The sequence below is a fragment of the Papio anubis genome, chromosome 20, assembly GCF_008728515.1.
Source record: "Papio anubis isolate 15944 chromosome 20, Panubis1.0, whole genome shotgun sequence".
Classification (NCBI taxonomy): domain Eukaryota; kingdom Metazoa; phylum Chordata; class Mammalia; order Primates; family Cercopithecidae; genus Papio; species Papio anubis.
In genome coordinates, this window is record NC_044995.1 from 37979326 (window position 1) to 37991475 (window position 12150).

Genomic DNA, 12150 nt, shown 5'->3' on the forward strand with positions numbered 1-12150 from the left:
AGGCTGAGACGGGCGGATCACGAGGTCAGGAGATCGAGACCATCCTGGCGAACACGGTGAAACCCCATCTCTACTAAAAAATACAAAAAATTAGCCAGGCGAGGTGGCGGGCGCCTGTAGTCCCAGCTACTCAGGAGGCTGAGGCAGGAGAATGGCGTAAACCCGGGAGGCGGAGCTTGCAGTGAGCTGAGATCCGGCCACTGCACTCCAGTCTGGGCGACAGAGCCAGACTCCGTCTTAAAAAAAAAAAAAAAAGAAAAAGAAATGACAGTCAAGTGGCTGGTTCCTCAAATGTCACTTCTTCAGGGAAGTGGTCTCTCATAACCCAGCCTATAGCAGCACTCTTTCTTTGGCCCCATCCCAGGTATTCTCAATAACTCACCCTCAATTGCAGTTGCCGCCAATTGCTTTTATGTTTATTTTATTCTTTTATTTATTTATTTTTATTTCATTTTTTTGACAAAGAGTCTCACTCTGCCACACAGGCTGGAGTACAGTGGCACGATCTTGGCTCACTGCAACCTCTGCCTCCAGGATTCAAGCAATTCTTCTGCCTCAGCCTCCTGAGTAGCTGGGATTACTGGTGCACACCACCGTGGCCAGCTTATTTTTCTATATTTAGTGGAGACGGGGTTTCACCATGTTGGCCAGGCTGGTCTTGAACTCCTGACCTCATGATCCACCCACCTTGGCCTCCCGAAGTGCTGGGATTACAGGCATGAGCCACCACACCCAGCCTTCTTTTTTTTTTTTTTTTTTTTTTAGATGGAATCTTGCTCTGTCGCCCAGGCTGGAGTGCAGTGGCGCAATCTTGGCTCACTGCAAGCTCTGCCTCCTGGGTTCACGCCATTCTCCTGCCTCAGCCTCCCAAGTAGGTGGGACTAAAGGCGCCTGCCACCACGCCCAGGTAATTTTTTTTTTTTTTTTTTTTTTTGTATTTTTTAGTAGAGACAGGATTTCACCATGTTAGCGAGGATGGTCTCAATCTCCTGACCTCAAGATCTGCCTGCCTCGGCCTCCCAAAGTACTGGGATTACAGGCGTGAGTCACTGCAGCTGGCCCCAGCCTTCTTTTTATTATTATTATTATTTTTCAAGATGGAGCCTTGCTCTGTTGCCCAGGCTGGAGTGCAGTGATGCCATCTCAGCTCACTGCAACCTCTGCCTCCCAGGTTCAAGCGATTCTCCTGTCTCAGCCTCCTGAGTAACTGGAATTACAGGTGCATGGCCAGCTAATTTTTTGTATTTTTAGTAGACACGGGGGTTTCGCAATGTTGGCTAGGCTGGTCTTGAACTCCCGACCTCAGGTGATGTGCCCTGCTCGGACTCCCAAAGTGCTGGGATTACAGGCATGAGCCACCATAGCTGGCACCAATTGCTTTTATATTTCTTTCTATTTGTGTGTGTGTGTGTGTGTGTGTGTGTGTGTGTTTTGAGACGGAGTCTCACTCTGTCACCCAGGCTGGAGTGCAGTGGTGCGATCTCAGCTCACTGCAAGCTCCGCCTCCTGGGTACAAGCGATTCTCTTTCCTCAGCCTCCCGAGTAGCTAGGACTACAGGTGTGCCACCACACCTGGCTAATTTTGTATATTTAGCAGAGGCGGGTTTTCACCATGTTGGTCAGGCTGGTCTCAAACTCCTGACCTTGTGATCTGCCCACCTCGACCTCCCAAAGTGCTGGGATTACAGGCGTGAGCCACCGTGCCCGGCTCAAAAAGTAATTTTTTTGTTTTTGAGACAGAGTTTTGCTCTTGTTGCCCAGGCTGGAGTGCAATGGCACGATCTCAGCTCACTGCAACCTCTGCCTCCCGGGTTCAAGTGATTCTCCTGCCTCAGCCTCCCAAGTAACTGAGATTACAGGCATGCACCACCATGCCCGGCTAAGTTTTTTTGTTGTTGTTGTTTGTTTTTGTATTTAGCAGAGACAGGGTTTCATCACGTTGGTCACACCAGTCTTGAACTCCACCCTCAGGTGATCCACCAACCTGGGCCTCCCAAAGTGCTGGGATTACATGCATGCACCATCGCGCCTGGCCTCAAAAAGTAATTTTAAAAAATGTTCTCCGCCAGGTGTGGTGGTTCATACCTGTAATCCCAGCACTTTAAGAAGCCAAGGCGGGAGGATTGCTTGAGCCCCGGAGTCTGAAACTGCAGTGAGCTATGATCACACTACTGCATTTCAGCCTGGGCAACAGAGCGAGACCCCCATTTCTAAAAAAATGAAACAGTCTCCAGCCTGTGTGCTATGCAATGGTGCTCTCGTGTGGGTGAGTCTTGGCCAGCAGTCAGACTCAAAATGATTGGGGTGCCAAGTAGAAATGCCATTCTCTGGTGGCAGGGGGAGTCACCGACTCAGTACTCTCACCCCCACGCCTGACCACGCGTGTGTGAAAGCGTGTTTTCCGGGAGGCAGCTGAGTGCAACAAAGAGGCCAGAGACTGGTGAATAATTTATCAGGACAGCTGATAGTACCTCCCCAGAACTGCCCTCCAGCCCCCAGCCCCCCTCTCTGGTGTGCCTCCCGCCTCCCTGGCCTAAACCCGCTGGACCAGCTCTCCCGGTGCCCGCCCGCACCCCCCCCACTCCAGGCAGCCAAGTCACAGCCTCCGGGGCACCTTCAGGCAAGCGAGTGGTGGGTCCAGAACTCGGAGACCAGAAAGTGAACTTCTGGGCAGAGATGGCCCTGCAGAGCCAGGTGTGGTCTCTGGCCACACCCATGTAAGTGTCTGTGGGGTCAGGGGGGCTGGTGGGCAGGGCCTTGGGAGGGGCTCATGGGGGATGCTGGCCTTGTATGGGAGCTGAGCGCTCCAGTGGCCTCTCCTAAGGGGACCTGAGGAGTGGAGGGGGTGGCCAGCCAACCCCATAGGCTCGTCAATGTCACCCTTCCCTAAAGAGTCATGGGGTGGGAGAGAGATATAGGCTCCCCCTGCCCCTTCCTCTTCGGGGATTTTCCGCTGCCAGGGCTGAGAACCCAAAGTCCAGCCAGGGGGTGGGGCTACTGCTGTGGTGCGGGGAGTGGGGAAGGTCAGGGTCACTGGGTTCCACGTTTTGCCTCTAGAATCACCCCCTCAGTGTCCAGGGTGGGAGAAAAGGCTTGAGATCCAACAGAAGTTAAAAGCTCCCAGCCTGGGAAAGATAATAACATTGCAAAGATGACCTCCTTCATGAAATGGCCACCAACTCTTGCGGGTGGCCAGAAGCCCGGGCCGCCTACGTTGTTCTTCCAGAGTTAGTTAGAGATAAGCAAGATGGAATGGGGTGTGTGAAGTCTTTTCATAGCTGAGGGGTGAGAGCTTTTTAAGGTTAAAAGGGTAGAGGGGGCTTCAGAGGTTTGGAAAGAGTTTTGGAAAAGGGGCTTCCCCCCACACTAGGGACCCCAGTTCGGTTCCTCACCCTTCTAGGTCCTCCATTGCATTATTCACCAACTACAAACCTGGTTGCTTAGCAATGGGAACCCGATCCCCCCCAGCAAGGAAGAGGCAGGGAGATTACATCTTGGGGGTGGTAGAGGAGACCACGGGACTTTAGCCCTCCTCCAGGGGCAAACCTATAAGCACGGAATCTGGACTTCCTTTGGGATATTTTGCAAAGCATGACTTCGTGGCCGGGCGCGGTGGCTCACGCCTGTAATCCCAGCACTTTGGGAGGCCGAGGTGGGCGGATCACTTGAGGTCAGGAGTTCAAGACCAGCCTGGCCAATATGGTGAAACCCCGTCTGTACTAAAAATACAAAAATTAGCTGGGCTTGGTGGCGCACGCCTGTAATCCCAGCGACTCAGGAGGCTGAGGCAGGCGAATCGCTTGAACCCAGGAAGCAGAGGTTGCAGTGAACTGAGATTGAGCCATTGCACTCCAGCCTGGGAGACAAAGCGAGACTCCGACTCAAAAAAAAAAGAGCATGACTTCAGTACCTTACCTCAAACAGCATTCAGGGTCCTCAGGCGGATCTCTTAGCTGCCTTGATGGGGGTTCCTGGACCTGCACCCCCACCCCCCTCACCAACTGTGTTCTCAGTATTTTGGATGTGACAGCTTCAAGTTCTGATCTTGGCTCCATGACCTTGGACAAGTCTAACTGCTGCCACTTCTCAGAACCTCAGTTTTCCCATCCATAAAATGGACACATTCATATAGCTTACCTCCTAGAGTCGTTGGGAGGATTCAGTGAATTACATTGCACTTGGCACGTGTTACGGGCTGGCTAATGGTTGGCTGATTTTGTTCTTAGCTGGAATGTCAACTCAGCAAAGAGTCGACTACACTGTGTCATGATAGAGGCAGGGAGGGGGAGGCAGAGGTGGCTGTGGGAACCCAGCGGAAACCCCATAGGGCACTTAGAACATTATATGCTATATATAGTATATATATATCACACATAAAGCACTGTAAGTGCTATTATGCCTTCACGATGTGGCTGCGGAAGATCTGGGAGGTCCTGGCTGGAGTTCAGGCAGTGAGGCTTACCCAGTAGGGTGACTGTTCAAATTAATAAATGTTTGAGGGTTTGACCAGTGCCCATCCATGCCCAGTGCCCGTCCATGCCGGATGTTGGAGATGACAGGCAGAAAGACATTGCTTTCTAGATACTGGCCTGTGACACATGGTCAACATAGCGACATAGTCGGGGGTGCCCAATGCATGTCTGTGTTGATAAGGTTGGTGTGACACTGACTACCCCCTAATCATCTTGCAGTATGACAGTCACCCTCTAGCTTCCAGGGGGAGCCTAAGTGGGTCCAGAGGCCACTCTGGAGGCTGGGAAGCAGAGATGCTTTGAGGAAGACGACGACAGGGGAATCTCGAGTTAAAACTTAAATGACAAGTCCTCCTCCTCCCAGCGCAGAGTCCAGTCCTAGGCAGAGTGACCCAGTGACCCTTGTCCCCAGGGAGGGGGGTTAGCAGGTGGAGGAGGCAGCTCTGGAGTTACCAGGGCAACAGTGGGAGGGCCACAGACTCCCTCACCCCCCCAGCGCTTGAGAAATTCTGGGTTGGAGCTGAGGTCCAAAGAGGGTGTGGGATTGGGAAGAGAAAGAGGCACACAGCTTGTTAGGGCCTTGGTGGCATTTGAGAGTTTCTGCAGGTCAGACTGGGGATGGTTATTATCATTAATCATACATATTATTCATCACGGAATTATATAAATTATGATTATTAGTAAACAATGGGACTATTTTTGCAGCACTGTATCCTGAGCTTTTCCCTGAATGAATAGTTCCTTGTAAAGGTCCTCTGAGATCGGGGGTGGCGAGGGCAGGGTGGTCAAGCTATTCCTGCCCATTTTACAGATGAGGAAACTGAGGCGGAGAGAGGCAAAGCCAGATTTAGGAAGGGCTAAGAGAGAAAGTCACCAGTCATGGTCACTGCTCAGTTCCCCTCCCAAGACCCTTGCCCCCTGCCCCAGACTCTTCCCATGTGCAAAGGGGAAACACAGGCAAACTGCTGGGCTCTGGGCGGTTTCCACACTGCTCAGGGATCTTGGCAAAGAGAGGGGTGTTCAAGACAGCTACGGCCTCTGGGAGCCCCTCAAAGCCCGTGCCCTCTCCCCACAGGCCCATGGCGGAGAGCTCCCTCTACCGGCAGCGGCTAGAAGTCATCGCTGTAAGTGACGCCCTACCGCACCCTGGGGACCCCCAAACTTTCCCCCATGCTCCCTCCTCGTTTCTTCGTTATCCCTGCGGAGACCCCCCTCAGCTCCAGCCCCGCCCAGGGCTCCCCGCACCAATTCTCAGCTCCCTCTGTCCCCCAGTTCCTGTCTGGTCACTGTCACCGTCACCCTCAGAATGAGGGGCTGTGGCCCCCACACTTCCAGAGCCTGCATCGTCTATGCCTTATTCCTGAACCCCAGCCTCTCAAATACCCCATGCCTGAGCCCCATCTCTCGAACCGCCTTGTATCAGACCACTATCTCTCAAATCTCCCTACCTCGGAGCCCCCATCCTGAGTCCTTCCTTGGCAACTTTCATCCCTGACCTCCTCATCTCTCTGGACTCCCCCATCTCTGGGTCTCTACCACTCTGATCCTATCTCTGTCCCCCATCCTTCTTTCCTTCATCTCCTTGCACCCCAACTTTCTGCACCCACTTCCATACCCCATCTATCCATACCTCCACCTCTGTACCCCATATTTCTGACCCCATCTCTGCATCCCATCTCCCCGATCGCCACCTCTACACTTCAGTATCTCTGGACCCCCATGGCTGCACCTCCATCTCACTAGCATCCTCCTTTTGATCCCCATCTCTGCACCCCATCTCTCTGGACTCCCAAGCTGCACCCCCATTTTGGATCCCCATCTCACTAGCACCCTTTTTATCCCATCTATGGAACTCCATCTCCCTGCACCCCATCTCTCTGTACCCTACTTCTACAACCCATCTCTGCACCCCATCTCTCTGTACCCCATCTCTCTCCATCCCACTTCTGCATCCCATTTCTCTATACCCCACTTCTGTACCCTATCTCTCTGCACTCAACTTCTATACCCCATCTATCTGCACCCCACTTCTGTACCCCATCTCACTGTACTCCACTTCTGTAACCCATCTCTCTGCATCCCCACCTCTGCACCCTATCTCTCTAGATTCCATGTCTACACTCCATTACTCTGTGCTCCCATGGCTGCATCGCCATTTCAGACCCCCATCTCACTAGCACCCTCCTCTCCTTTTTTCTTTTTTTGAGACGGAGTCCCGCTCTGTCTCCCAGGCTGGAGTGCAGTAGCACGATCTCCGCTCCCTGCAACCTCCACCTCCCGAGTTCAAGAGATTCTCCCGCCTCAGCCTCCCCAGTAGCTGGGATTACAGGCGCGCGCCACCACGCCCAACTAATTTTTGTATTTTTAGTAGAGCCCGGGTTTCACCATGTTGGCCAGGGTAGTGTAGAACTCCTGACCTCAAGCGATCTGTCCGCCTCGGCCTCCCAAAGTCCTGGGATTACAGGCGTGAGCCACCGCGTCCGGCCGCACCCTTCTTTTGATCCCCATTTCTCTGAACCTCGAATCTCGGAGCTCCCCAGCTCTGCCCCTCCCCCGATCGCTGTCCCAAGGCCCCACCCCCTACATCCCCCCATCCACAGACCCCCATTGGGCGCGGGCTAGGCCTCCGCAGCATCCCGGGCGCGGCCGGCCCCGCCCCCGCCCCGCCCTCCTCCGCCCCCCCACCCCGTCCGCCGCTGAGTCAGCGCCTCCGCAGCCCCCCTCCCCGCCCTGGGCGCAGACCCGCGCTGGGCCACCCCCGCCGGGCTCGCTGCCTCGGGAGCTCCGGGGAACCCCGAGGAGGAGGGAGGGGAAAGGGAGGGAAGAGGAGGTGGTGGAGGCCGCGCCCGGCCGGCGGGCAGCTCCGGGTCCTCTGTGCGCAGGAGAAGCGGCGGCTGCAGGAGGAGATCCGCGCCGCGCGCCGGGAGCTGGAGGAGGAGAAACTCCGCGTGGAGCGGCTCAAGGTTGGGGGCGGGCGGGGGCGCCTGCCTAGCCTGGGGAATGAAGTGGGGGGGTGTCTGTGCAAGTCGGTTTGGGGGACGATAGGAGCCTCAATTTTGCGGGGGAGCAGGCAGTTGGGGGCGTTGGTTCCAGCTTGGCCAGGGCGGGGGACGTCTTTCCCAGCCTGGGAGGGACGAAGTGGGGTGGTCATGGGTACATTTGTTCCGTTTGGGGAAAAGTCTGGGACTGTGATGCTGTTTGTCCCAATTTGGGGGAGATGGAGAGGAGCCGAAGTCCAGCTTTGGGGCAGGGAGGGGCCCGTAGGGAGGGACATTGATTTCACTTTGGAAGTGCCTGTTTCATTTTGGAAGGGTTTGGACAAGGGATGTCAGCCCACTTACAGCGTTGGGTGGCACTGTGGCGGTGTATCCCAGCCTGATGTATGTCGCATCTAAGTGGTTGTGAGGTGATGATAAGATACCTGCCCAGCCTGCAGGGGTCGGGAGGGGACTTCACATGGACCGGGGTAGTCTGTATGCCTAGCGCCGACTCCCTTCCCCTGCCCAGAGGAAGTCTCTCCGGGAACGTTGGCTAATGGATGGGGCAGCTGCAGGGCCAGAGCCATCCGAGGACCCCACCTCGAAGGACCCCCAGTCGCCGGAGGGCCAGGCTCAGGCCCGAATCCGGAACCTGGAAGACAGCTTGTTCACGTGAGTGGAGACCTGCTAGCTCTGCCCCAGCTGGGTGAGATCGAGACCCTGGGCGCATTCCAAGGAGTTGGTAGCTTCAGCCTGGAGCCCAAGGAGCCTGGGGGCCCAGGTCCTAGCAGCCCTCTCTCTTCTTCAGACTCCAGTCCCAGCTGCAGCTGTTGCAAAGTGCTTCCACAGGTGCCCAGCACAAGCCCTCAGACAGGCCCAGCTGGCGCAGACAGGTGAGGGGGTGATCAGGGGAGTGGGATGGGGGGCGTGGCCAGCAGGCCTCAAAGCCGAACATGGAACCAGGAATGCAGCTTTCTCCAAGTGCAGTCTGGCCACTAGGTCTGCATTCAGATCCGCTTCCCGCTGTTACTTTGCTCTGTGGTCTTGGGCAAGTCAGTTTCCTTTCCCAAGCCTTAGTTTCCCCATCTCTAAAATGGGAATAACAACAGTACAGGCCGGGCGCGGTGACTCACGCCTGTGATACCAGCACTTTGGGAGGCCGAGACGGGCAGATCACTTAAGGTCAGGAATTGGGAGACCAGCCTGGCCAACATGGTGAAACCCCATGTCTACTAAAAACACAAAAATTAGCTGGGTATGGTGGTGTATCCCTGTAGTCCCAGCTACTGGGGAGGTTCAGGCAGGAGAATCACTTGAACCCGGGAGGCGGAGCTTGCAGTGAGCGGAGATCGCGCCACTGCACTCCAGCCTGGGCGACAGAGCGAGACTCTGTCTCAAAAAAACAAAAATTAGCTGGGCGTGCTGGCAGGCGCCTGTAGTCCCATCTACTCGGGAGGCTGAGACCGGGAAATCACTTGAAACCAGGAGGCGGAGGTTGCAGTGAGCCGAGATTATGCCGCTGCACTCCAGCCTGGGCAACACAGCAAGACTCCATCTCCAAAAAAAAATTTACTTTGTATTTATGTTGATTGGAATGTAAGTGCCAATAACAAAAGGCTTAAGTGTCTCTTGTCCATGGTAACCAGTAACTGGCAAAGTAGGCCCCTAATACAGGAGACTGGCTATGGGAATGCAGCATTGTTTAAGCACTTACTGTGTGCAGGGTCCTAGAACATAGGGCAATAAGATAGATGAGGAAGGCGGAGGTGCAATGTGGAGTTTGATCCTGAAGGTAATAGAGGGCCATTGAGGGTATTTGGGGGTGGTGGGGTGGGAGCCTAGCATGCAGGGAGGCTGGAGGTGGGGATGAGGGCCAGCCTGACCTTGTCTCCGCCATCTCTGCAGGGTCACCGTCCTCTCTCCCAGCTCATTGTTGAGGCAGGTTCTGTAGGTAAGTGTGGGAGCCCCTAGGTCTGGGGGTCAGGTCACCCCAGAGCCTGGGTGTGAGAGGGTGACCCAAGGGGAGTGTGGATGGCGGTCCTTTTGTTCCATCTTAACCCTGTCTTCCCTTTTGTCCTCTCCCCTCCGCCTCTGACTCCCCCAGGCCAGACTGATCTGAAGAAGAGAGCCTCCCTGCCGGCCAGACTAGTGGGCACACCTCCAGAGTCCCCCTCTGAGCCCAGGGAGGATGTCTTGGGGTTTCTGCCAGCCCCGAGGCAGGTCCCCGGGGCAGCAGAGGATTCCTCAGAAGCCAATGGCCCCTGCCCCAGCCCCATCCCCACTCCAGAGCAGGGGCTAAGTCAGAGGGCGGTGCCATCCAAAGGGCGGGTGGGCGAGGCCAAAGGAGGGGGCGTGGTGAGTGTGGTGTGGGAAGGGCTGAGGGTCACAGAGGACTGTGCCACAGGGGCCACGGGCCCCGAGCTGGAGGCTAAGGTGGAGGAAGTGGTGCTGGAAGCCATCGGAGACAGGAAGGGAGCTGGTAGCCTGGAGCTCCCAGCCTGGGTGAAGGAGGACAGGGGCATCGTGGAGGTGGTATGGGAGGGGGTGGGCGGCAGCGACACAGAGGCCATGGGGGTGGTAGGCAGGGTCCCTGAGGCCGTGCAGTCCAGCTCGCCTAGGCTCCAGGAGAGATTAGAGGCAGCAGCTTCCAGAGAAGGGGAAGATGTGCCCCGGGGCAGCCCTGAGGGTGACGGGCAGGGAGGTTCTGGAGGAGAGGAGGGGTCCTTCATTTGGGTGGAAAGAGTGACCCTCAGTGAAGAGTGGGAGGAGCTGCTGGTGGAGGGGTTGGAAGGGCCTGAGGTGACAGGGAGGGAGAGAGGAGATGAAAGCCCATTGGGGGCCGAGGAGGCTGAGACAGGAGGAGGCGAGGAGACCTGGGAGGCAGAGAAGAGAAAAGCGGAAGAATCCATGAGAATAGGAAGTGAGGAAAAGCCAGGGACAGGGAGGGATGGAGCGGAGATGTCGCCTGTGGTAGAGAGGAAAGGAGGGGAGAAGAAGTTGGAACTGGAGAGCAGTGGAGGTGCAGAAAAGCTGGGAACAGAGAGGGAAGGAGTTGAGGAACCACTGGGCGTAGAGAGAAAAGTTGAGGGACATTTGAGGGCAGAGAAGGAAGAAGGTGAGGAAAAGCGAGGGGCAGAGAAGGAGGAGGTAGAAGAACCATTGGGAATAGAGAAGAAAGGAGGTGAGGAAGAGCCAGAGGCAACCGAGAGAAAGGGAGGGGAGGAGACACTGGAGGCAGAGAGAAAGGGAGGGGAGGAGACACTGGAGGCAGAGAAAAGGGGAGGTGAGGAATCACTGGAGGCAGAGAAGACCCAAGGGACCGAGGGAGATCTGAATCTAGAACAACAGGAGTCTAGGGAAGGAAGTGAATCCCAGGCAGAGGAGGTGAATGAGGCAGGGCCTCCCCTTGAGGCTAACACGGAGACAAGGCCAGAGGAGGAAGGACCCCAGCCCCAGGAGAAGCCAGTAGGAGCCCCGGAGGAGGAAGGAGTGAAGCCCCAGACCGCTGCTGAGGGCCAAGGCCCCTTGGGGGATGCCACACCCCTTCTGGCAGAGACCCCAGCCCCAGAGCAGCCCGCCGAATGCCAGCCACTGCTTCAGGAGGAGGGGCCCAGCGCCAACCCCAGTGCCCACCCTGTGCCCACCTATGCGCCTGCCCGGCAGCCTGAGCCATCTGCCCCCACCGAGGGTGAAGAGGCAAGCGGCCCTAAGCAAAAGACGTGCCAGTGTTGTGCGGTCATGTGAGCCCACGCCCCTCCACCCCACGTCCAGCTCCTCTCACAGCTACCTCGGCCTCTTGGCACCCAGTAGAGGGTCCCAGGCGCAGACAGGGCACCACAGGACTGACCATGGCACCTGGGAGCCAGCTAGCCTGCACGTCCACCTACACCTGGGCTTCCGGACCCCTTGCCCACTGCCTGTGACCCTGGCCTCCTTCTGCGATGAAGCCTTTATACTTGAAAATAAAACATGAAAGCACTCAGACAGCTTGAGTGTGTGTGTAGTCAGCACCGAATCACAGCATCATCTCTTGGTGGGAAACTTGAGGCTTAACCCTGCTACAGTCAAAGATGATGAATCAGTAGGAGTATAGATTGAGCTGCTGTAACAAAAAGACCTCAAAGCGACAGTAGCTATAAAAATATAAAAGTTTATTTTTCTCAGTGGTTCTGATCCATGCAGTCATTCAGGGATTCAGGTTCCTTTTCATTTCTTGCTCCACCTTCCCCTTGCGTATGGCCAAAGCTGGATCATAGGCATGTGTTATGTTCCAGCTCATAGGCAAGGAAAGCGTGTGGGGGAGCCCCCACCCAGACCCTGTGTTGCCACGTCACTTCTGACCACGTTCTGTTGCCAAGAACTCAGTCCATGCTGCACCTGGCTGCAAGGGAGCTGAGATGATGCCCAAATGCAGTACTTTTTTTCTTTTTTCTTTTTGCTTTTTATTTATTTATTTATTTATTTATTTATTTATTTATTATTATTTTTTTTTGAGACGGAGTCTCGCTGTGTCACCCAGGGTGGAGTGCGGTGGCCGGATCTCAGCTCACTGCAAGCTCCGCCTCCCGGGTTTTTATGCCATTCTCCTGCCTCAGCCTCCCGAGTAGCCGGGACTACAGGCGCCCGCCACCTCGCCCGGCTAGTTTTTTGTATTTTTTTTTAGTAGAGACGGGGTTTCAACGTGTTAGCCAGGATGGTCT

At 55.5% G+C, this 12150-nt stretch overlaps 1 protein-coding gene across 1 annotated transcript; it reads left to right on the forward strand.

The window, feature by feature from the left end:
* Window positions 1–2558: 2558 nt before the first annotated feature.
* On the forward strand, window positions 2559–11432 carry PALM3 (paralemmin 3). The gene is made up of 7 exons (XM_031659816.1): window positions 2559–2717; window positions 5548–5596; window positions 7355–7435; window positions 7980–8122; window positions 8259–8343; window positions 9356–9401; window positions 9555–11432. Exons 1-7 carry the CDS (start codon window positions 2677–2679, stop codon window positions 11192–11194), a joined length of 2085 nt encoding a protein of 694 aa, XP_031515676.1. The 5' UTR covers window positions 2559–2676; the 3' UTR covers window positions 11195–11432.
* Window positions 11433–12150: the final 718 nt, after the last annotated feature.